General features: G+C 31.4%; 2 protein-coding genes across 6 annotated transcripts; both read right to left on the bottom strand.

The window, feature by feature from the left end:
* Nucleotides 1-817: 817 nt before the first annotated feature.
* On the bottom strand, nt 818-7628 carry LOC111274563 (NADP-dependent malic enzyme 4, chloroplastic). 2 transcript variants are annotated; one of them, XM_089755978.1, is made up of 20 exons: nt 7201-7628; nt 6287-6570; nt 5556-5676; nt 5366-5440; nt 4802-4953; nt 4590-4695; nt 4418-4483; nt 4116-4211; nt 3951-4022; nt 3754-3837; nt 3573-3671; nt 2833-2880; nt 2673-2726; nt 2466-2564; nt 2248-2337; nt 2086-2163; nt 1811-1885; nt 1638-1728; nt 1283-1411; nt 818-1199 (listed from the first exon to the last, which is right to left on the bottom strand). In XM_089755978.1, exons 2-20 carry the CDS (start codon nt 6298-6300, stop codon nt 1111-1113), a joined length of 1638 nt encoding a protein of 545 aa, XP_089612104.1. In that variant the 5' UTR covers nt 6301-6570; nt 7201-7628; the 3' UTR covers nt 818-1110. The 2 variants fall into 2 exon arrangements, with proteins under 2 accessions (XP_089612104.1, XP_022715029.1); XM_022859294.2 differs by lacking the exon at nt 7201-7628 and adding an exon at nt 6901-7171.
* Nucleotides 7629-13520: 5892 nt separating this feature from the next.
* On the bottom strand, nt 13521-23263 carry LOC111318591 (ABC transporter G family member 29-like). Of its 4 annotated transcripts, XM_089755183.1 has the most exons (21): nt 23080-23263; nt 22536-22971; nt 21402-21611; nt 20683-20767; nt 20411-20570; nt 20217-20293; nt 19638-19691; nt 19425-19515; nt 19021-19322; nt 18059-18657; nt 17771-17931; nt 17495-17604; nt 17215-17368; nt 16907-17127; nt 16360-16692; nt 15886-16260; nt 15654-15787; nt 15348-15575; nt 15057-15228; nt 14583-14837; nt 13521-14494 (listed from the first exon to the last, which is right to left on the bottom strand). In XM_089755183.1, the coding sequence occupies exons 2-21, from the start codon at nt 22934-22936 to the stop codon at nt 14222-14224; spliced, it is 4395 nt and encodes a 1464-aa protein (XP_089611309.1). In that variant the 5' UTR covers nt 22937-22971; nt 23080-23263; the 3' UTR covers nt 13521-14221. The 4 variants fall into 4 exon arrangements, with proteins under 4 accessions (XP_089611309.1, XP_022777194.2, XP_089611312.1 ...); XM_022921459.2 differs by having other exon boundaries at nt 22536-23263; XM_089755186.1 differs by lacking the exon at nt 15348-15575 and having other exon boundaries at nt 14051-14494.
* Between the last annotated feature and the right edge of the window lie 3165 nt (nt 23264-26428).

Below are 26428 nucleotides of genomic sequence, written 5' to 3'. Positions count from 1 at the left end.
ATTTTTCAGAACCTTCTCACCATTATTATTATTATTATTATTATTATTATTATTATTATTATTTGGTTTTAGTGACTTTGATGAAGTGAAGGGAGAATGTTTTCATGATAGTTCTCTTTACCCATTCATTTGTTGTAATAAAACTTGAGAATCAAATTACCATTTGTTAGGATTATGGTACACATTAAAATTGGACTTCAGCATTTTTTTTCAGGCATTAGCTCTGCCAAGTGCCAACACTTTTGAGTTGAGAGCATGAGAAAAATGCTCTCAAACATGAAAGCCGTTTTAAACTTTTTACTGAGGTAGTACCAAAATATAATTTGAGATTTTTTTTTTTTTGAAAATGTACGAGAATTAGTAATTAATTTGCATTCTTACTAATGCATGACTCTTTTACATGTTTATACAATTTTAAGGCTTGGTGATAATAGTTAAGATTTAAATTTTTATACATCCAAACATGTATTCAATAATTAATGGATTCTCTCCTATTCCTCATTTCCCAATATGAAAAGTTTTAATTTGGGAACACTTTCTTTATTAATCAAAGCTTTACCTAAAAATCTATGCCGATTAGACCATTTTTGGTTTTTACCCGAATTACGTCACCCATCATTTTCTGTCGTTAAGCGACTGTACTTCAGCAACTGTGGTCAAACCACCAAATTAAAAAATCCCCATTCTTCGGAACCTCAGACCAAGTAAAAGCCCACCGGTCAATTTTAGTTTGGTTTACCAACATATAGTTTTGCATGGAATGTTGAACGAGTTTGAAAATCTAGACATCTCTGACCAGGAAAGAGAAATAAAGACCTTGGAAAAGCAAACCATTTTTGACACTTGGAAATTTCTATTTCATGTGAAAACTTTCCAAGTCCATAACAACATTTTTTCATGCTATGGTTGGCTTCATTTATCAAACTAGCAGCACCCACCGTTCATCTTCTTACCCACCAAGTAACTTACAGGACAGGAAGGAATAATAATGAGGAATAAAACTTAAAAAATGAGAAAGAAATTAAAGAAATAAAAGACTACAAGGAATAGTTAAAAGTGGATCATTATTATTTTTTTAAGACTGGCAAAAGCAGAGGCATTCTCGCTACTTCACCGATAGCTTCGATAGGCAGGGTTGTACATGCAGCTCTCAGCATACTTCACAAGATCCTTAGGCTGAGGCTGGCGAGTAGCCAAACCTATGAAACAATGGGATAATTATATTAAGATCAAGTAATGTGGAGTTGCATGTGCGTATTATAAACAAGAAAAGAATTCTTACCAAGTTCATATGCTTTAGCCGCGACATTGGCAGCAATGTGGGCTGAAATCTTTCTGATATTTTTAAATGGTGGGTAAATGAGTCCCTTGTCAAAGTTCTCCTGTGTCACCTGTGCAGCCAAAGCCTCCGCTGCACTCAGAAACAAAGAAAGGTTTAACAACTTGCAAAAGAACATGGCGGTACTGCTTTTAAACCACTGAAAACAAGACAAATTTGGGATGAGGTTGAAAGGTTAGGATCAATTCTATAGCTCAGCTATCAGAAGTATCACATATTCCACCTTATAAAAAAAGTAAGTATCACATATGCCACCACCTTATCAATCAAAACTTCTAAATGTCAAATGTGAACTTACAGGCAGCCAGAAGCATGTCGTCGTGAACACGAATTGCACCAGACATTATTAAACCCAAACCAAAGCCAGGGAAGATGTATGCGTTATTTGCCTGAAGGACCGATATATAACAACTAAAATCAGTCCTCAATCCAAGACATAACCATACATGGAGGTAAAACCACTTTAACTACCTGACCAGGCATGAAAACTTTTCCCTCATATTCAACAGGGTCAAATGGGCTTCCACTGGCAAAAATGGCTCGACCCTGCAAGTGAACCGAAAAGGGAAAACGAGTTACTTAACAGTCATATAAGTTTGAATAATAAATTAAAGAGAACAAACAATCAACAAGGTTCTTTCTAAAAACTTCAGAAAGGCTGAACTATTTAATATGTTCCTTTTAAGAAACTAAATAGTAAGTTAATTGTTGACAAATGAGATATACAAGATGCATGACTAAATTACCTTACTCCAAGTATAAGCTTCTTCAGCAGTACATTCAGATTGTGAAGTTGGGTTAGAAAGAGAGAATATAATAGGTTTCTGCAAGCAGTCACGTAAACAATGGATCAGTTTAGCTTTATTGTTTCCCTGATTTTTAAAGAAAATTTATAGAAAGATCAGTACATCATTCAAGGCAGCCATCGCCTCCACAATTTCTTTAGTAAATGTCTTTCCTACTCCTGATGTTCCAATCAACACTGTTGGCTTGATTCCCTGTTAAAATAAGACAGAAGAATGAAGAGTCTAAAACACCTTTGTTTCCACATAGTTTTTTTTTCCTTTTCTTTTGGTGGGGGGTTTGGGAAGTGAGAAAAGGGAGACAAATGGGAGAGGTTTCGTACATTAACAGCATCGACAAGTTTCTTGATAGGTTCATGATCATGAGCCCAGGGCTTTTTGAAAAGCTGAAGAGAGTCCATGCGAGATTTAACAATCAATCCCTGCAAAAGAACAAGATGGATGCACCATTTAATCTCTAGAATGAAAGCAAGAGGGAAAATAAAGAACAATTTGCTTTCCACCAGAGAGCTAGATCAGATTTTTACTACCTTGGAGTCCACAAGTGAAATCTTCTTGCGAGCCTCTTCGAGTGGCATATTTGTCTGCATGTAAAATCAAGTATAATTTCCAATGGCATCATTACGTCATTTACATATACTATATAAAACATATCATAAGAACTATGATCATCTCTGCTAAAAGTATAACCTGTTTTGAAATTTCAAGGGCTATGAGTTCTGCTATGCCAGTGCCAGCCTGTAGATCACAGAATAAAAAATCAGATGTAGCAATAAAAGGGCAGCAGTGTACAGAGCAACAAATAATAAAACAAGAGAGAGGCCAGTGAGAAGAAAACTTAAATGGAAACTACAATTCCCACAGGCTGCAAATTCCCAGATATACTCTTTGAGTAGAGACTTAAACATGTTCACCTTTCAGCAGCTAAGGTTTTAATAGTAGTAATGTGAACGGATTTGAGAGATCAATCTCTCCTTCATATGTTTGAATATAAATAAAGTAAGAAGAGGAAAAGGTATAATTTTACAATAATAGAGTTTTTGTTCCTTGTTTTTCTCATGAACTCAGGTAATATGGTTGTCCTTTTACAGCAAAACTGAAATAGTTAAGATTCATTTCTTTCCAAAGCTCTCCAACCTTGGAGGAATTTAATAATTAGGGCATTAGAAGTAAAATTATAGGGGAGAATTTCTCTGATCTTTTAACTTTATGTTTTTTCTTTATTACCCAACTTAGGATAGTGTTTATCCATTTCTCTTCTATTGTTCACTCTTCTCTAAGCTATACTCACCGTCAACAAAAGGGCATGTATTGCAGGAGGAAACCTTGTGCAACTCATCTTATTCTACTTAAATAATTTAAAATTTTCATGATTGTTCCCTTCTTTAGAATGAATCAAGGACTTTCAGCAAACTGTGATAACAACTCACCTCTCCAGCACCAAGGAATAGGAATCTATGATCAGCCAATGTTCCACCAACTACTTTGAGTGCAGCAACAAGCCCTGCAAGGACCACAGATGCTGTTCCCTGCAACAAAAGTAATTTATCCAAATCATAAGTGGGATGTTTAAGCCCAGTTGATTTAAGAAAACAGAGCTCAAATAATAACCTGAATATCGTCATTGAAAACCAGATGAGTTGTGCCATATTTAGCAAGCAAATCAAATGCATTGTGGTTTGCGAAATCTTCAAACTGCAAAAATATTTAAAGAAGATTCAGAAATCATTAACCTTAACATATAACAAACATACAAGTCATATAATCCAGCCAATATTTCATACATGTCTTCATACAAGTCCACTAACCTGAATGAGCACTTTCTCCCCATATTTCTGCTTGACTGCAGTCATGAATTCATGCATAAGTTCAGCATATTCCTATAGTCAATAAGAGCAAAGCCACTTTAGTAAGACAAAATTTTGATTGCATCCATAACTAAAATGAAGAAAGTTCATTATAAGATTATGCACCTGCCCAGTAGCTCTCCTTTGCCTAAGCCCTATATAAAACTCATCATTCAACAATTGCTCATTATTTGTACCCACATCAATGGTTACAGGCAAGCACTGCAAATGGTAGCCAACTTATCAGCCATAACAAGAGACAAAATAAAGACAACATGGTTAACAATAAGATATAGCTAATTGTTAAGCATTGCTGGATTCATGGCCTCCTTAATATAAGTAATTTGCAATGAAGCTTCCATCAGTTCATACTAATAAAGCAAAAGGTTGTAATAACTACCTTATAACAGATCATTATGGATACTTACAGCAGAAGGACGAACCCCCCCTAGTGCTGTATATAAAGAAAGCTTCCCTATTGGTATTCCCATTCCCTGAGGACATAAATTACCATTAACAAGCCAACAACACGAGAGAGAGAGAGAGAGAGAGAGAGAGAGAGAGAGAGGGTTATCAACAGATGTCTTCAAGTGTTTATACCTGACATCCAAGGTCCCCTAGACCCAAAATTCTTTCCCCATCAGTGACAACAATGACTTGAATATTCTTCTGAGGCCAATTTCTCAGAACTTCATGAATCTTCCCCCTACATAGGGTAGATATCAGAGTAAGCAGAAAGGGAAAGAACCACAAATTCAAGAGTTCCATGTAAATTATAATCTGAGGAACCAGTTTTCATGTGAGAAAAATACTTTTCGTTCAAACTGATAAAAAGACCCTGAGGGCGCCTGAAGATGCTGCCATATTTTTGGCAAGCTTCACCAACAGTAGGAGTGTAGACAACTGGCAGTAACTCCTCAACATTGTCAATGAGAAGTTTGTAGAACAGCCTTTCATTTGTCTCCTGAAAGTGAGTAAAATAGGAATAAAATCAGAACCGTTAACGTCTTTCATGGCAATTGATTATAGCACCAAGTATTATTGTTTTCTAAGTACAACACACTGCATAAGAAACTTTAGAAATATTTAGAATGGAATAAGAATGGGAGTTAATGGCAACAAAGGAAATAAATATTTTGCAATTACATATGCAAACAAAAACCATAAATCCAAATTTACAACAATTCACATCAACAGGAGGAAAAAATTAGCACAAAGTTATTAAAATTAAAGCATATCACTCATATGGTGACCACTCTACAGTGTAATAAAATATGCAATTGGCCGCTACGGATTAAGAAACATGCAGCAATAATTCCAGCCAAAAAACCTATGATTCTACAACCAAAAGCAGAAGTGACAGAGTGAATGGCTACCTGCAAATCCATCATGGCCATGTACTTCTGCAGAGGAACTTGATACTTACGGATACTACGCATCATTTTCTTCACCTGGTGAATAGTAGTAAAAAGTTCATTAAAATATAGCACAAATCAGGGAAATCAACAAAATTTAAATAAAACGAATCAACTAAAAGTAAAATGCTATACTCGCAGCGAAGATAACCTGAAGCTCTTGAGAAATAACAGTTGGGGGAAGAAGACCACGCAAGTAATGAGCATCTCTCTCTTTCTCGGTGAAGGCAAGCCCTTTGTTGTGGTGAGGATCTCGCAACAAAGAATACCCACTGCAGCAGATGAAGAGGAGTTAGGACTTTGAAAGAATTAAAAAAAACAAATTCTTATTGGATTTTTTATATTAGAGTAGTGCACCAAACACGTTCAACTATCTCAAAGACAAAGGTAACAAAGAAGACAATATAAAAGCTCCCAAAAAAATCAATTACTAAAACTGAATATCCACTAAAAATTACAAAGTAAAAAAAATAAAATTTTCTTTTACAAATTTTCAAGAACAAAGCAAAGATCTGTATTAGCCATGGAATAAATAATTATTGGCCAGAACATCAAGATCTAGCTTTCAATACAAAACACAGACTCCACATCAAGGACATAAAAAAAACCATAATTTAAAAAAAAAAACAAGAAAAAAAAAAAGGAAAAGCTTCAGCTGGAGAGCAGAAAATAAAATAAGACCCGACACCTAAGAGTTTAAAAGAACATCTTACTTAAAAATCATACAAAATAATGATACTAGATCTCACAAAAATGTATAAAAATCTCAAACCATCATGACATACCCAGCAAAAAAATCAAGCCCATAACAAAAAAAAAGCACGAAAAAATAATAATTACACAAAAACAGTTATTATGATAGGAAAAATAATAGAATCTTACCTGGCAACAGACATAGCCCAAGGGGTGACAAGCTGATCCTCGGTGGCGGCGTCATCATAATAGACGTCACGATCTCCGCCGGCGACGGTGTGGTTGGAGTCCACGTCAGCTACAGAAGAGGTACCATCTTCTCTTACTTCTTTCAATGTGTTGTTGTTCTCAATCAAAACACTGTTGTTTCTATCCCTGTTGGGGACTACTGCTGTCACTTTGATCGAAGCTGGTGGCAGCTTCTTCAACTTGTAAGAGAAAGGGCTTGACGACCCAGAAATGCCAGTGTTGCTCTGTTTCAGCAAGACAGTAACAAAATTAAATTGAAAACAAAAGAGACTTTTTTATGTATAATTTTTAGTAAATCTTGAGATCTTTAATGCTATAAAAAGGCTTAAACATGGAATATCTTACAAAGATTTGCAACCCAAAAGAGTTTAAATTTGGATATTTTTGTGTTTAGGAATGTAAAAGATCTATAGAGAAAAAAACCTTGAAATAAAAAAAATTTAAAATCATGTGATTTTCAATGTTAAAAAAAATTTGAAAATCAATGAAACGAGATTGAATTTTTTGGGGGGTTAGGAATTATCAAAATAGAAAAATGGTTGATTTTAAATTACCAGAAAACAGCTTCTATGCAAGGAGATCATGGCGACAGAAAAATGTGGAAAGACAAAGTCTTCGGCTTTTCTTGTGCACCCTTTGAATCTCTCTCTCTCTCTCTCTCTCAAAATACAGAATGAGCAAAGAGAAGAGAAAAGTCTTGGGTGAGATGTTATATTATTATATAGAGCTTAGCGTTGCTTTGCTCTCTTCTCTCTCAAGCTACCCACTGATTTTACGTGGAAGAGAGAGAAAGAGAAAGCAGAAGCAATGCAGAGGGAAAAGTATAAAAAGAGCAGAAATAGCAGAGAAGGAACCTAAAAAACTGTCCGGTTTTTTCCTCTCTACCTCCCTTGCATTCTCTTGCCTGCAAATGACATCTGGGTTACTTATATTGTCCCTTTATTACAAAAGTGCCACCATCTCCACCACCAGTGGGACCTACCACCCCTTTCCCAAGCTTTTAGTTTATAATGAGGTTTTTTGTTGTATACTTCTGTTGTGCATTTGTGCCGTGTTTTGGGTGTTTCGAGTTTGGTTTTGTGGCTGTGATCTGATCTTTCTAGGGCGAGGAGGTTGGCTTTGCCCTGGTAGGGAAGAGTATTTATTTTTCTTTTAAGATAGAAACAAGGATGTATCTTGGGGGAATGGGGATCCGAGGCTGTGATTTGATCTTGTTTTTTGGACAACCTTGGCCTGGCAGATGAGTAGATGACGGGAATGAGAGAAACTGGTTTGGTTGTGTAGGTGGATTGATTGAGTTGGTTGAAGTTTAAGTTAGATCTAGACATATCCTGAACTGGAAATGGGATAATTTCTTCTCATTTGATTTTTTTTTTAATTGATTGGTTGTCATCAAATTTAGAAATTGGCTAAGGGTGTAGCATAGGCAATATCACATTGAAAGCTTTGTGGGGTATTTTTTCATTTCACAGTAAAATTTTCGACCATAGAGGAACTTGGATTCGGAAAAAAAAAAATCACCAAATCTCAATTATAGTCACAAAATTTATTTATTAATTAAAAATTAAAATTTTATAAACTATAATTAAATCACGTTAGAATTCTATTAACTCTCTTCATCACCAGATCCAGAATCCATTCATGGCTAAGAAAGAGTTTGGGTCATGGAATTTTGTGTGACAATCGTTCATATCAATTCCAAGATTGTTGGGATATTCCTTTCTCTTTCTTCTATTGTTGTAAAAGTTAATAGTTTTTTGTATTTTTTTTTTTTTAATTTATAGAGAACTTTTTATTATTTACAACCCTTTTTTATTTTAAATTATAACTTTTTTGCATAATTTTTTTTTCAAAATTAGTCTCTAAAATTATTAACAAAAACAAAGAAAAATCATAATCAAAACCAAAACCAATATGAATTAGTTAAACTTTTACAATTTTAATCAAACAGATGACAATGTGAATGACCAAACTTGTTAAATTATAGGGCAAAGACATGCATATAAAATGTGTCGAAAAATCTATAACAAGATTCTTTTTTTCATGGTAAGCATGAAGGACAAAGTAAAGTGTGGGGGAGTTTGAGGAAACCAGACATCGTGAACTCCTCCTCCTCCCTTTTCTCTTTTCCCCATTGGAAAATGATGAAACGATATAACAAGAAGCCAACCATCGAAGAACACTAACATGACAACCATTTTTTGGTTTCTGGTTGTGCCTGTCAGTTTCTTAAAAGATGTTGCTTCTTTTTGACATCTTGATGATTTGACTGACGGAGTATACTGCCAATTTGGCCCCTCGGCTCGTGTATCTTGATGTATTTGATTATTTATTGGAGTCACAAATGACAATATGATCCCATTTGCATTATAATATTTCGAAAACTTTGGTCAAATTTGTTGCTATATTTATAAATTAATATCGAGTTTTATTATTGTATTTCAATTTTATTAATTTTTATCGTTATATTATTTTTATTGATTATTGAACAAAAAATAATTAATGAAATATATTAACCAAAATTTATCACTTACATTAACAAAATATTTCAATTACACTATTTTTAACTAAAAATCAATACAATTGAAAAAATATAACAATAGAATTCAATAAAATCAAAATACAATAACAAATTTTAATATTTAACCATAATATAACAATAAATTAAACCTTAACCCCTTTTTCATGTGACACAAAGGTTAATTGAAAGATGTCATTTTTCTCACTCTTGCATAAGGTAATAGTCATTTTAGCTTTTTAAATCCAATTAGTAGATGACAATGGGTGATTGCAAACGAGAAAGTTACTGCCTCAATATTGAAGTAAGAAAATGAGAGTGATAATTTAGAATATGAGCAATTTTTGAAACCCTCTCTATAGTTAAAGTCTCTCTCTCTCTCTCTTTAAAAATGTTATACATTTTCTTCATGGAAATCATTTGAATGGTTATGTATTAATTATGAATTAAGAATAGGGAAATATAGATAATAATATTATCGAGAGATTAAGATCAAATTGGCCATTACATTGTAATTTAATATCTAATTTTGTCATATTAATTTTATTGATTTTTATCATTATATTTTTAATTTTGTTGAATTTTTAAAAAAGTCATGGTTTTTGGAACACTCTATAAAATATTTCACTAATGCAAGTGGAAAATTTTTTTATAATTTTTTTAATATAAAAAATCAACAAAATAAAAACTATAATGATGAATTTCAATATTAATCAATAACATAATAATAAATTTAGTCTTAAATTTTATTGTTAAAATGATATTATCTCATATTTATTAATTTTTAAATTTTTTATAATCTTATATTTAAATTTTATCATTTCATCTATTATCAATTAATTCTAAATTTAATATTCAACATAACATCAAAATCTAAATTTTATTATGTGTTATTCTTGCATTATACCCCTGCTTAGTCAACTCATAATTCCATCTACGTATGATTCACCAATCATTGAGAATTGAGCATCATGTTTTTCCTCTCTTTTCTCCTCCCCCTTTCTTTATTATCTTAGTTAGGAAAAAGAAAATTTACTACCCGCATGAAAAGGAACTTGCTACTTTGGTATTCTAGGGTAGGTGGGCATGGCAAAACCATGTAGAAATTGGAATGGTAGTTGGAAATTTGATCATTTTAAGACAAAATCACAGGCAAGTTGCTTATATGTGTTTAAATTTCATGTTGTACCTTGATTTACACACGAGTAGGGTTGACATCGAGTCGAATTCGAAACGGATTTTATTTGCTTCAAATTCGATCTTATCCGAATTTTTTTGTTTTTTCATATTCAAACCCGACCCGATATTATATAAACAGTATTCGATTCGATTCGAAATTAATAAAATATTATTTTTTAAATATAAAATATTATTTTTAAAATATAAATATTTAAAAATATCATTATATAAATATATATATATAATTAAAAATTAATTAAAAAAATTTTTTTTATATAATATCGAGTCGGATCGAACTTGTCTAAAATTTGAATCCGACCTGATCCCAATTATTTTTTAATATTACCCGATCTCACCCGACCCGAGATTCAAATTTCAAAAAAAAAAATCGATCTCATAAAATTAAATCGAATCAAAATTCATCAAAAACAAATTGAATTGCCATCCCTACACACGAGGGACACCTACTATTTTATCTAAGGTATAGTTTTATGTGAAGTTGGCTAACAAATGCTTTTAGAATTTTATTTTTTTTTTAATTTTGGTTAAAAGATTCGGATATCCGCAAACACTATCTAAGAACAGATAAAATATTATTGTGGAAAATTTTTTTACATTTAATATATTATTTTTATTAAATTTAAAGCTAAATACTCATATAGTACAATTTTTTAAAAATATTATCTTAACCTATGCCACTTAAAGTACTTTTATCAAGTAAATAGGTAAAATATTCAATATAATAGTTTAAAAAAGTGTTTAAATACATTCATTTTATATCTAGCCGATAAAAGCATTAAATTAGCAAACAAATTTAGGTCTAGACCCTAGAGATTATACAATAAACAAGCTACCTAAATAATGATAGTTAGACAGTGTCTCAATCTCTTCCATCGTTTATTCATTCTCTCTCTCTCTCTCTCTATCTTTTTTTTTTTAATTTTTTTTTTTTTTTACTTCAAGCATGAAACAATATTATAATCCCATTGGCTAAAAGATAATGATGGATTGGGGAGTTAATTTGCATGTTTGTTTTTTAGCATGTTTAACATATGGGTATCAATTACAAGTTTATAGGGATCAAGAGAATTTTTTATTAAAAGACAAAATAATTTTTAATATATCAAAAGCTCATATGATAGATATCTACAAAATTAATTATAAAAATAAAGTTAATACTATAATTTTTATTTTTAAAGCTTGTTACCAATGTTAATCTAACACTAATATACGTCATTAAAGCAAAAACTACATGCTGGGAAATAAAAAATATATTATTTTCAAGATGATTTTTCTAAAATTTAAGCTAATAGAAGATGTTTTAATTTTTTTTTATTTAAAACTTAGCAATGTATGCATATCTATTATGAAACCAATTAGTACTTAATTAGTATGTGTGCCATTGAAACTAACAACAAACAAAATCATTGTCTCGCCCTCCCAATGGCAGTGATAAAGGGTTGCATTGCACGTAAGCTATAAGTCAATAGAAGTGACTTAAGTTTATTGTTATCTTATTCTTAACTTGGTTTCTTGGAAAAATATGATGGCACCAACTGATATATATAAATTTAAATACGGGGTCTATTAATTTCTAAATAAATCAATTAATTTATAATTGAAATTTTACAATTAAATCGATAATTATACATTAAGCAATTAGATAATATAAAATTTAAAACAAAAATAATGAAAACAAATAGTATTTTTATATATACATTGAATATGCGAATCAAATATTCAATCCTTGATAGCTGCAAAGTTTTATTTAAAAGCCCCTTGCAGGGTTCATTGTTTTAAGCAAAACCTGCAGCCTTAATGAAAATAAAAAACAAAACAAAATTTAACTTAAAATTAAAACAAGTTAGCTCTATGTGACCAATATTTTTTTCTTTGAAAGTAACACAAAACTATAAGCCGACGAAACCTCATCGGATTTTAAAATAAACATATGCTGTCTAATTAATTAATCTTTGTTTCCAATCAACTCTCTTTCAAAGTTCAAAGTTTCTGAATTAATACTATACATATATATGGGGGAGGCTTTTGACAATTGGATTTTGTGCCCTTATGGAAAATTCTTCCAGGAAGGGACTTTTTTTTTCCAATCAAAGTCTAACCTTCCCAAATATTCCAATCTATTAGGTACATATGAAGAGCGAGATTAAAAATAGCAGTAATGATAAAATTAATTATTATAATAATAAAGTTATTAAAATATTATATTAAAATTTATAATATATTTTAAATATTTTTAAAATTAAAAATTATTAAAATTATTTATATATATCAAACAATATTTTTATAAATAAATATTTAAAAAATATATATTTTTTGTTAAGTTGAATGGAATATAATTACCATCTTAAATGCTGATTATTTGTAAAACAAAATACAAAAAACCAACCTTGCTAAACAAAATGTTGATCTTATCTCCAATTTTGGGCTATCATCATCCTATAATGCAATCCCTACCAAGATTAGCATTTTAATTAAACTGAATAATAATTATAATTATTACTGCTAGTATAGTCGACCCTAAAAGCTGAGAAGCATAGAGAAAATTAAATACTATTAATTAATTAGTACAAGTACATGTATATTATATGGTAGAGCCATAGAGCAGTCTTATGTGTGTTTTCCAAACCCTGGTTTAGTATTAATTTTCTTTTTGTTTATTAAAGTGTGACCTTGGTTTGGACATTGAATTTGAATCGTTGAATGGTAAGCTTGGTGGGAGTTGAAACGCGTAGCCTTTCCAAAGCAAAGGAACTGTTGCTGAGTGCTATAAATATTGGACCACTTATATTCCAATGCAGGGGCAGTTGGTGTGACCTCTAAAAGGGCTGTGATTATGGGTAAGTATCTTTTTCCAAATGTGCCAAAGTAGGCTTTAAAGGGCCATTTCCTACGTATCATTTATGAGTTTAATTCACGCATGATATTGTATTTTTCTAAAAAAAAAGTTTAGTTACTTTATATACATTTATAATATATAGTTAATAATTAACAAAAGATTATTGGCAATTATATCTCAACTTAGTGATAATAAAATGTTTTAAAACTTTGAAGTTTTAAATTTAAATTTAAATTTTAATACGAGGGAATTTAATTGTTTAATTATATTTTAATTTATTAATTAATTATCAAATGATTATAATTTAATCATAATGTAATAATAATTAATTATTTGATTGATTATATGAATATCATATTTGATATGATATGTAATAATTTGAATTTAAGATTTATCATCTATATGATTAACTAATAAAATGAATCTTTCATTAATATATATGATGTTATTGCATTTACAAAGAACAATTATGTTATTCTATAAAATTAAGTATTTAATGTAATAATAAGTTATACTATATCTCGTATTGCAAATTGCAAAAAATGGTTAAATTATTGGAACCCTTATTTTTTCAAATAAAAAAAGAAATGGGTATTCCCTTCGTGTAATGTGGTTTCTCTGTAAATTAAGCTTCCTTGTATTTTCCATTTGATTAAAATATTTGTGGAAGAAGTAAGTTAAGCCACGGCCCCGATGCCACTTTCTTAGTGGTTGCTAGACTTTTGCTGGTCGATGTTTCAACACGTGCTAGCTTGTAAGAGGACCTCAGGACAGGACGTCGTATGAAATAGCCGCAGCTGATATTACCTTCGTCCTTCGTTGCCCTCCTTTCTTACTGTGATGTAACGCACGACTGCACCACACAAGCCCCCTGTCGGATTCGTAATCATCGAGATGCTACAATCGGGGCCCACTCAGCATTTCCTTTTGACTCGATACCCCTGCTTGTTGCACGTTTCTCAACTTTGTGCAATAATCAATTGTCGTTTTGACTTTAGACTCTAGTACAGCTTCACAATGGAATGTGAATGAATTAGAGCCCAATCCAAATACTTTGTGGAGTTGCCATACCGATTCCAAACCAACCCATACAATGGGCTAATTTGATGTTATTGCGCCCGAAACCAATTTCCTACCTACTGCCTTTGTTCAAAGTTATGTATATATTGTAAAAACTGATAAAATATAACTCTTATTTAAATCCAAACAGAAAACCATGACCCTATATTCAGAAACAGCATCTGGGACTGGAAAACATAATATTCTCATACATTTGGCACCGATTTTAATTTGAGGGTATTTGTTGCATAGAGTTTTTCCCCTATCTAACTTGGAAGTTCATAACCTTGATGCACAAGGCAAACATGAACGCAAAGAACACTGGGAAGGCAACCAAAACTCCAGCGACTGCCCACATGAAATCATAGTGAAACCCGAAATGGTGTTTCACGTACCATTTAACAGTAGGGTCAGGCTCGATGCCTGGTACTTTAATGGTGCGTTCATCATCTCCATATTGGGAGGCAATCAGTCCATAGATTGTCCATGCCATTGGGCAAATCCAGTAGTACCATATCCACCACCCAGGGATTCTCTGAAATTTCAAAGAAAATGAATTTCTTTCATCATGCATTGTTGGGATTATTCCAACACATATTTGCTTGTGAAACAAGATAACATACCGGTCTTGGGATGAAGAAGCCGGAGAAAAGATTAAAGAGTGAATAGAAAGCTGATGATAGGGTAGCTGCTACTTGGACGTTTGGTGTGATGGCGACAGTCATCATCCCATAATATGTGAAGTAAAGAAAGGTGAAAAAGTTGACAAAAAAGAACCAGAAGAACTTTTTCGCCGTCCATTTGAACTTGATCATAGCATACACGATAAGTGTATAATAGGATGATTGGGCTAACACAAATGGTATTTCTACTATTACCTGCATGCCACATTAAAATACACTGACTCCGGTTGTCATCCTGTTGAGTATATGGCTGATTATTGAATCTAGGAGTTATTAATCACTACCGTGCCTGAATGCTCCGAAATCTAGATTTATAGTCGCTTATACGACAAGAGAATTTGTGCCTTCATGTCACCAAAATCAAGTACTGAAATAGTAAACCAGATAAAAATATAAACCATCACTTCCTCTCACCTGTGCAAGGGCATAAGGTAATGCAGAGTACATTCCAGCTGCTCTTTCTCGATGGAATATGGTTCTTTCAATGGCAACAACCGGCTGGACAGTTTGGCAGTTATTAACTCCTAGAAACATGGCAGCTGTATACATGGCTCCAATTATCATGGTAAGTTCAGTTGCGTCCTTCCTAAACCACAGAACAGTAAAAAAAATGAAAAAAGGAGAAAAGAAAAGAACGAGTCATTTAGGAGACATCCTGATTATTGTTATCAATGTAATCAATAAGGTGAAAGAGAAGAGGCAGACATTTTTGTGCCAAATCTCCAGAAAATTGATCCAATGATTAAAGCGGCAACCAAAGTGAAACCTAATCTAACTAGGTTATATTCAGGAGTTTTCCAGTATGTTTTGAATTGCTTCCAGAGGCAACATTTGAATTGCCCCCACATAGACTGAGAATATTGAGTGGTGAAATAGAGGTTTTTTGCTCCAGGTGGTGGTATGCTTAGCTCCTTTACTAAAGCTTGGTTTTGCCTGCTCAAATACATATATATTAGCTTAAAATCAACAAAAGCATAAAAACTATCTTGTGAACATCAAACAATAACTTACTGATAGAAAGACGATGACTTATAATGCTCAGCAAAGTCGATTCCAAGCCTTGCTTCAACTGCCACTGAACTTACTTCTAGCATCCAGGTAGCTGGATTATATTTCTCCTTAATTTTGGGAATTCCAGGAATTGCCTGCAAAGAGTTCAGATGAATTAGTTGGATTTCTGTCGGAGCAAATACAACTAATGCAGTTGTTCTTTTCATACATTAGTTTGAGAATGATATATTACCTCAAAATATTCAATAATCTTTTGAGAATTTCGACCTAGTTGTCCAAAGTAGATTACTTGTCCCCCTCTTTTCATCAGTAGTAGTTCATCAAAGGCTTCAAATATATCGATACTAGGCTGATGAATTGTGCAGACGACAGTTCTTCCAGTATCCACAGTGTTTCTCACAGTCCTCATGACGATGGCTGCTGCCCTTGCATCAAGACCAGAGGTAGGTTCGTCCATGAAAATAATTGAAGGATTAGCAACAAGCTCCACGGCAATTGTCAATCTTTTTCTCTGTTCTGTTGACAGCCCTGTAATTCCTGGCAGCCCTACTAGACCATCTTTGAGATTGTCTAATTCTACCAGTTCCATCACTTGATTCACAAAAGTCTAAAAGAGAAAAAACACAAGAAAAATATTGATTTTGCACTTAATTTCATGTCATACACTTTAGTACTTAAGTTGTAATTATACAATTAGCACTCTTACCAGTTTTTCTACTTTATTAGTTTCTTTAGGAAGTCGAAGGAAAGCTGAATAAATCAAGGATTCCCTGACCGTGATTTGGGGTGAGTGTATATCAGTTTGTTCACAATATCCAGAGACTCTGGCGAACGTTTCTTGCTTTTTGGGGAATCCTGAGATTCTGACGTCACCTTCAATGTAGCCACTAGTTTTTCTTCCAGCCAAAACATCCATCAGTGTTGTCTTTCCAGCTCCACTGACTCCTATTAGAGCAGTCAAAACTCCAGGCCTGAATGCACCAGTTACTTCTCGGAGTAATTGTAGCCTGTTCACCGTAACTCCTTGCGCCTTCATTTCCTGTTAAAATCAACGAAGCTAGTTAGAAATATGCTCTGTAGGATCGAGACATTCTATAAAGCATTTGATTGCACAGTCAATGGAAACATCACTTCTAGATTTTTTTTCAGATGAGAGGAGAAAAAACAGGAGAATGGTTAATCTTTCTTCTATGAATAAGGTGTATAATGACATTGAAACAAAGACAAAGTGAAAAAGTAAAATGATGTCTTACAGGAGGCATGTCAACATAATAATTCACTTTGTCAAATGACATTGCTAGAGGAGTGAATGGAAGAATCATTGCCTTCTTAGCTGCTTCTTGGGTCGAATTAACGTTTCTATTTATACCATTGGAATTGGACTGACTTCTGATTCCTTGGATTGCCATTTCTATGTTACTTTCCGTCTCTTCGGCTGAATCTTGTGGAAGTACTGCTTGTGGACCCGACGGAGCTATTATAATCCATATAGAGAATATCCCAGATTAGTTAATCCTGGCAGGTAAAATGAAAAGAAGGAAGAAAATTGCTTTACACTTACGGTTCAGGTAAGTGAGTGCCAGGGTGAAGAGGACATTGAAAAGGATAGAGAACCCCACAAGAGCTCCTACACCAATCCAATACCAATTTTCATTAGGATAGACTTCTAAGCTTTCAAGCACTGCCACCCCCAATCTGGTTACATTGTCAGAAGCCTGCATTGAAATCAGAATATACATGAATTTTCAACTGGCTTTAGTTTCTTGTCTTAAAGAAAAACCGGTATATCTTTTTCTTCAATCATTTGATGTATGTAGAAAAGATCATTGAGAATAACATACCAATCTGTTCATCCACCTTGGAGCATACATTTCATTAATAGCCAGGGAATTGTAACTATATGTCAAAGGTGAAACCCAGTAACCCCACTTCCACCACTTGGGAATTTGAGCTGTTCCCAAGAAAGTAAGCCTCAGTCAATCCATTGAACCGATCTAGCTTTCATGTTATGCATAAACCAAGGTGTAAAGTTCTAACATACCGAATGATAAAGCACCTATGTTATATATTTGTTCCTTTTTGAAGAGAGTGAAATTAAAGTTCTTTTTAGTGCTTACTTCTAGGAAGGGTGAAACCTCCGAGCAACGCCACAAACATTAGAGCTAACGTTCCACCGGTGTTGGAAACAACCATGGTCCTGCAGACCCCTGAAATGAGCCTAAATACTGACGCAGCCGTTTGTTTGATCAGATGTACCACCAGCATTTGCTTGAAAAACCTGCAAATGGACAAGGAAAACTTTCTAGTTTAGTGCTACAAGAAAAATTGACTGATGATTCAGAACTTATTTTAAGGGCTAATATTTTGCATAACCAATTAATGGAATCAGAGATATGGTTTGATACCGGTCAGCCCCTGGTGCAAATCCTATGGGGTAGTATGTTATTGCCATCCAAGCAATAGTCTCCAAAATGGCTATAGGTATTTTTGTCACGACCAATGAGATGGCGAATGCCCAAGCTGGATAGAGTAAGAGGTCTCTTTGCTTGAAAAAAACGGGAAGCCTGGCGATCATAAGTGCAATCTCAGGATAACCATTGAACATGTTGGTAATTAGTGAAAACAGAAGTGCTCCATTGTAAAGCATTCCATCTTGTTCATCCCTGTGATGCATTCTAGTCCTGAGAAACACTGTTGATGCAAGGAAACCTACAATAAAAATCTCACTTGTCCTGAAGACATAAAAGAATGAGTTTCTCCTGATCACTAACACTTCCTTATCCCAGCATGCCTTAAGAAGTTCAAGTTTTGGCACTGAATATCTTGTGAAGACTAAGGCTGCTTTGTGGCCTCTGGACTTGTCGAAAGGCACTGAGAGCTCGTTTGCCAGCTGCACCCCAACATGGAACTTCTTGAACCTAGTTGATAACTCAGTAACTGGAATATAGCGATATGGTTTGCTTCTGTCTGCCCAATACTGCGCTTGGTCCTTTTTTGAAGTAACCTGCAACAGTAGCATTTGCTCATAAGTTTTGAGTTCTTAATATGATGCCTCCTACACCTATGATTGAACCAAAAACCTTGCAGAGTCTCCAATTTTCCTTTTATTATAGGATCAAGACATTTTCGAGATCCCCCCTCTCCCTTTTCTTGTGCAAAAGATTGTGTCAGTACTTCTAAGATGCATTTGGTAGCACCGTTTAGGAGCCTCTTCCTACCGTGTTAAGAGTATCATTTTGACACTGATCCGACGCTGGAATGCCGTTTTGACACTAAAACCATGATGTTTTCGCACTCCAGTGTGGTGGGAAAGGACTCCCATTGCACTACTAAGTAGACTTGGTTAAAATGATTTTTTTTTCATTACCTCTTGCAAGAAATCAGCAGTTCCCTTCCTCTCAGGACATTTGAACCCACAACTCTCAAAGAATTCAATTACATGCTCTCGTGGGCCTTGATAGACAATTTGACCTTCAGATATGAGTACTATATCATCAAAGAGATCAAAAGGATCAGGAGCAGGCTGGAGTAGGGACATAAAGATTGTTGCATCTGTTAGATGAGCTATCTGTTGCAAGCACTTGACAATTTGATATGTTGTTGAACTATCTAGGCCGGTTGATATCTCATCCATGAACAGTGTTTTGGTTGGCCCAACGATCATCTCCCCTGCATTATTTTGATTAAATATGGAATTAAAATTTCTTCTATTGGAATGAAAGCAAAAAATTGATTATGATTAATTGGTTAATTACACATAGCTAATTTAACCTGTTGTTACTCTTTTTTTCTGTCCACCAGATACTCCTCGATGCATCTCATCTCCAACAATCGTATCCTTGCATATGTCCAGCCCCAGCATCTAAACATTTCATTCGGTATAAAAATCAAATTTCTTTTGAAATTTGAAAGAAATAAAACAATGGCATAAGTATATATGGATTTAATGTTCATATCTGGCTATAAATTAATACTTAATCTTACTTTGAGAATGTAGTCAGTAGCCAGACTACTTTCAGCTCCTTCAATTGCAGTTGCCTGGAATTGCCAAGCGGATCAGATTAACATTAATAAAATAGTGAAATGAGGGTATTGGTTAAACCTTAAAATCATACATTATTGTCTTCTTTTGACTTGGCAAGGTAAAAGACTTTCATCTTTGACCCGTTTATCTCCAATCTTTTGTTTATTGAAATTTGAATTAAGTGATTTTGCAAATATAAAATGTTTTAAGAACTATGTCCGTAAGTTAATGCCAATAGCCTTGTGATCTAATGGTATAGTACTGAATTTTTATTTTAAGTGATTTGGATTCAAATTCTGATAATCTTAAATAATTAAAAAAATTAGTAAATTAATGGTACATAGTATAGTAACACCATTAAAAAGAAGATTTTGAAATGACAAAAGAATTAAGACATTATTCATGTGGTGAGGGAGTGCTTGTATTTAATGTTGTTTGAAGATCAGTACATTAAACCAAGAAAAAAAATCTTAAATCTTATAAAATTACACCTAAATTAGGTGCTCAGTTTTTAATTTTAATTGCTTTGTAGCATTTACCTTCATGAAAAGGTCTACTTCGGCTTCAGGGAAAATTCCTGCATACTTTTCCCTCCTTGCAAGTTCACTTAGAAGATCTGTTATATACATAACAATGATTAACAGGTTAATTATCTCAGTATCTAGCTACTAACTAAAAATCATCGAATAAATGTGTCTGTAAGCATAAATGCCTAGTAATTTAGCTATGGTACCATATCGACTTCCAACCCCTTGACACCTTGCTGAGAAATCTAAGGTTTCTTTTACTGTCATTTCTGCAACATGAACATCATTTTGGCTAATATATGCAGAGGTCTTTTGGGGCACAAATTCGTTGAGTTTGTATCCATTGTAGGTTACTTCCCCACTAACCTGTTTAGAATCCAGTTTCAAATTCGTTAGTTTAATAAATTAATGCAAGCTATGGATCAGTTCCGTGGCTAGCTTGAATAACGTTTATAGGATATCTCGTGTGATTGTTGACCTTCAAGCTTGGACCCAATTTTCCAGCCAATGCAAGCAAAAGGGTTGTTTTCCCAGAAGATGGTGGGCCTAATAAAAGGGTCATCCTGTAATGGAACAATCGAAGTGATTATGTCGAATCGAATGGTAAATGATAAATAAGAAAAAATTCAAATTAAAAAAATCTTACTCATAGAATCTTGTAAGAGGCTTTATGCCAATAAATTAACTTTATATATAAAGTATATACAGAGACTAGACCTTTGTAGAGGGTCCTTTTACCATTATGCATTTATAAGGTAATATTAATATATATATATATATATAAATATAAATAGGAATAACAAAACCATTCAAGCAATTGTGAGTTTGTAATTTACCTACCAAATGGCCTTTTATCTTTTTTTTTTTTTTGGTATTTATTTCTTTAAAGGTTGTATTTTAAAATAAATTATAAATAAAAAAGATAAGATAAAATTGATAAGTAAATTGTCTTTATTTTATTTATTTTGATGCAGACATAAAAGGGCATATCTCTCAATCTTATTTAATTTAATACATAAAAATATATTTTTATTTGAAATTATCAAGATTTGAATCTTCACCATGAAAACTAAAATAAAACGAATCTTAAATGCAATTTAATGTTTGTATTATTGTTTGGATATATATAAACTATTTTCAACCACACTTTAGCTTTAAAAATTAACAGACTTAATTGGGCTTTGATTAATTAATTACCTGGATGGTTTTATAATACCAGAGACATCCTTAAGTATATGAAGTTTGGTTGTCTTGGCCAATCTGATGCCAACCATACCAAGAGCTAGTTCTGCAATATTTTGAGCCGTATTTGCAAGAGTTGGAAGAGCTCTGCTACCCATATAGGTGTCAGCTTCAATGTTTAAATGCTGAAACCTAACCTCCGCTGTCGGAAGTTGAATCCCCACCCTGCAAATAAGATTACATTAATAGTCATAGTCTTGCCTACCTAAAGGACACGTATTAATTAGGGTTGGAAGAGGGGTGGGGGTTACTATAGAGAATCTTCTATTCTCTTTGGTAGATACCAAGACTTGTATATTGAGTTTTGAGTAATGTAATGTACGCTTCAATATTGCCTTATAAATTATATCTTTGTGATTAGAGGTGAAATAAATTTGAATTTGTCAAATTTGAGCTTGGATCGATTAAAAAATTAGAGAATTGTAAAATAATAAAACTTCTTGAACTTGACCCTATTATATCATTAATTTTATAAAAGAACTCAAAATTTGATTCAAATTTAAATTTGAATTTGAGATAAAAGCTTAATTAAGTTTTAAATATATAAATACATATTCTATTACATATGAATATAATATTAAAAAAATTAAAAACGTAATATGAGCAAGGCCATTTGAAAAAATTTTTATAAATTAAACTTGATTCGTTATTTGAGTGGCTCAATCATAATTTAATAGTGGATGAGTAAAGAGTATTCATGAAATCAAATCCAAATAGTTCACAAAAGCTTAATTTTATTACAACCCTATTCTCAACTCTCTTTTTATTTTTCATTATTTGATTTTAAGACTATCAAGAAAAAGTTTCAAGATGAAACCATTAAATAATAAACTTTGAATAAATTACTTATACAAATAAAAAATTTTGAATAAAATAAAAGAAAATAGATTAATATATAGTAGAGTCAACATGTAAAATATTGAATATAATAAAATCGCTTATATATATATATTTGGAATAAAATCGCTTATCCAGAATCGAGTATTTGAAAAATGAGAGTTCAGATTATATCAAATTTAAATTTGTCATCAGTTTTTATTTGAGAAAAAAAAAATAAAACCTTAGTAGATATTGAATAAGAGAACTTACTTATCAACCCTATTTCTAAACCTCTTCAAGAACTTCTCATTGTCTTCGTCGGCAACCTTAAACAGTGCATTAATGAACTTCTGCCGATCATCCATGTCAAGCTTTCTAACGTCAACTTCTCTCGGAGCAAGCTTGTCGTCGTTGCCATGGCCATGGTGATCACTTCCGGCCACAAAAGACTTGATGATGCTTGTTCTTAACCGATCATAAGTTGGCAACTTCTCTATAGCAGCCCATTGGAGAGCTTCTTCTTCTTCTTGAGCTCGACAGTTTCGAGATGCTCCTGCGAAAACATCTTCCGTTCTCCTTGCTGTACTGCTCAAGCTGCTCCTAATGCTATTGCTCATGTTGTTATGGCTTGATCTACTTCTAGAAGTTCTTGCTTTCTCTGTATCATCCATATTATTGTCTTCTAAATTCACCTGGATTAAGTTTTCTGAAAAATGAAAAATAATATCCAAGATATCATTGAAAACTTAACACAGTTAGTACAAAAATAACTCATGAATATATTGAAATTAAATTACGTAAATTCAAAAAATACATGATAATCAATTCATATCCGTTGAATATGTGCCAGATACAATTTTGAAGTATATAATAGTTTTCGATTATTGTAAACTCTAGATGGAAGGAAAGGTTGTGGAAATCTCCATCGTTTCAACTAGTTTGCTTCTAAATTTTCTCTTCTATGCTAGGGAGAAGAAATTGAGAGAAGATTTGATACTAAAAAGAATTAGAGTCATATATATGCCAATATATATGTTACCTGTACGTGCAACTGCTCAGATATGAACTTTGAGATTCTTTGACTTTTGAACAGTATTAACCAGACAATAAATTGTTGTACGAATAATGATAATTTTATTTAAATAAATAACCTTCCATTCGTAGACCTGATTTTAATTTATATTAAATAATAAAAGATAGCATTTTTTTCATCACACTTTATTCCATAAATCTTATATATATTCTTTGTTTATATGAAAGCTCTCACCTCATGCGAGAGGCCTTCCATACCTACTATCAAGCCGAAAAAAATTATTTGATAAATCGCTATCAAGTTTCAACACGTCATTGAATTTTATCACATTTATAATTAACCAAACATGATTTATCTAATAGTTTCTCTCCATGTAGATGGATGTATGTCCCCACAATGTTAGATCCCTAATGAAATTCAAGAACGTGTGGTCTAAAAAACTCTTCTTTTTTGTGTGTGTGTGTGTGTGTGTGTGTTGTATTTATACTTCAGGGCAATGCTTGCCTAACCCGCAATACGATATGGGCTGCTTGTCTATTGCCCTAAAGAGAGTTCCTTAATTAGGCGGTATGCATGTATCAACAAAGGCAAAAAAGACTTTTATTCTCCAATCGGTGGACTACACATTATATATATGATTATATTATAATATACATAAATATTTAATAAAGTTTAACACATTTTTATGCGGATAACTTTTTTAGATGATATATAAAATAGTATTTTTTAAAAATATAATTTCTTTTAATTATAAATAGGATAATTTTGAATTTATTCAAATATAAAAAATTATTTAAATTATAATTGCAAATTAAATTAATCTAAAGATATCTATTTTTATTAAAATTACAATTTTGAAATATTAATTTTATCTGAATAATTTTAATTTTTTACCCAATAATTTTATTTTATAAATTATTTAATTATACAATTTTTTTGACATGTTTTAAAACTATAAAAATTAAATTTATCTGAAATTTTCAAAAACTCACTATATTCTTTTATCTTAATTTGTATCAAATAAAAATTATATTTTAAAAAATTTACATAAAATATTAAATTTTCAAATAGTATTTTCATATTAAATCTCTAAACAATAAGACCTATATCCATATCAACTCTAACTATTAATTTTATATATAGTAAATAGGCAAAATTTTTGATTTAATTTTTATTCCTTATTATATTCTTTTAATTTTTTTTAAATATCAAATTAAAAATTACTTATTTAATCCTATAATGTGTTATCTAATGTGTTACTTATTCAATTCTAAAATGTGTCATTTAACAGTTACTCTACAAATTAAAACTATAAATATAATGTATTATATAAATTTTTTTTATTTTTCGATTTGCAACTTTTGGAATTCATTTGCTGTTGCAATTTATTTTTTGGTTTGTATTTTTTTTCAAAGTATATTCTATTACTATTACAAGTTTGTTCTTATGAAAATTATTTTTTTTCAATTTATTTTTTCACACATCTCTTAACATTTTTTCATATTTTGTATAATAATTTGAATAAGATTATAAATGTGAAAGTGTATGCCTATACATTTTATGCCTATACTTTTTTTTATTATTTAATTCATCATTCAAAATATATATGTTTTTATTTTTCTTAAGAAAGACATATAATTTATTTTTATTTGATATAAATTTTAGGTGTATAAATATTATTGCAAATAAAGAGGATGCAAAAGTAAAAACATGTCATTTTCTTCATGCTTTTTTTAAAATAAATTATTTTTTTATGACAAGTTAGTCAGATATATAAAATTTGATATTTGAATAAATTAAAAAAAAACTAATTTATATGTGTATACACATGAAATAAGTAAAATTATTTCATATATCACATAGATCACAATCTAGTATAAAGATAATGCAATATATTTTTTTTCTTAAAAAAAAAAACAATTGAAATTAAATTGAGATTAAATGTGAATATTTATAAAGGAACTAGTAGAGTAATTAATTTGATTAACAAAGTCGTTCATCGCAACATAAATGATATTCAAGTTTAAGCTTTATTAATAACCTTTTTTTTTTTTTTGCATAAAGCTTTATTAATAACTTATTTACACTTGTTGATGTTAACCAAATGAAAATTGACCAACGAATTAACATATAATTAATTGACAAAAATTGATAGATCTTAAATCTAAAATCTAAAAAGTTATGAGATTTCCTCTCTTTATCATTGAGCTAAGGAGCCGATTGCCATCATTCATAATCATACCTGTTCAAAGCATTTAAAACTTGCTGCTAATACATTCGATCTAAATTTGGTGTATAGAATCTTTTTTCATATATTATGAACTAAATTACATTTCTCATTGTATGCAAGGCAGTAAGGTGTGCTGTAAAATCCTTTTCTAAGATAAGAAATTCTAGAAAGAAAAAAAAAAAGTTTGACAAATGATAACCATAGGGGAGGCCTAAAATATTGAGAATTAATTGATTGGTCCCCATATTTTTAATCATGTATTTAGAATTTTATACCTACACATGTAGATTTTATTGCTTCAAATAATCTATACAATAGATTAAAATTATCCTTTGAAAAATTAAAATTTAATTTATGAAAAACTAATATTTATCTTAAAATATGATATGCGGGTTAAATTGGGTATAAAATTATAATATTAAATAAATTAAAATATTAAAAAAGTTCATAAATTTTATTACTTTATTTAATTAAGTTCTTATATTTTTATTATACCAAAATAAATTTTTATTTTTTGATTTGTATCTAAGTATTTATTTATTTTAAACAAAATATTAATTTATATTAAAGTTTTAGTGAAATACAAATTAAAAGACAAAAGCTTATTTGGATATAAATTAAAATTTAAAAATTTATTTTAGAGCAAAATAAAGGTTAAAAATTTATTTGAATGTAAAATAAATATTAAATATTTTTTTAACCTAGGTATTGTAGGTATTTAACTAAATATAATTAAATCTATAACAATATATAATAGTAGACTTTTTTTTTTTTTTGACAAATATAATAGTAGAGTCTTAATGTCAAACAATTAATCCTTTTATTAGACTTATATTTTATATTTTATAAAAATTTTTGTTTAAAAAAGAAGAAAAATAATTTATATTATTTTAAAATAAA

This window comes from Durio zibethinus, chromosome 26 (assembly GCF_047325235.1).
Source record: "Durio zibethinus cultivar Kanyao isolate XHJ-2024 chromosome 26, ASM4732523v1, whole genome shotgun sequence".
NCBI lineage: Eukaryota > Viridiplantae > Streptophyta > Magnoliopsida > Malvales > Malvaceae > Durio > Durio zibethinus.
Note: the sequence above shows the minus strand (reverse complement) of the source record. Positions and strands in the feature narration are given on the sequence as shown.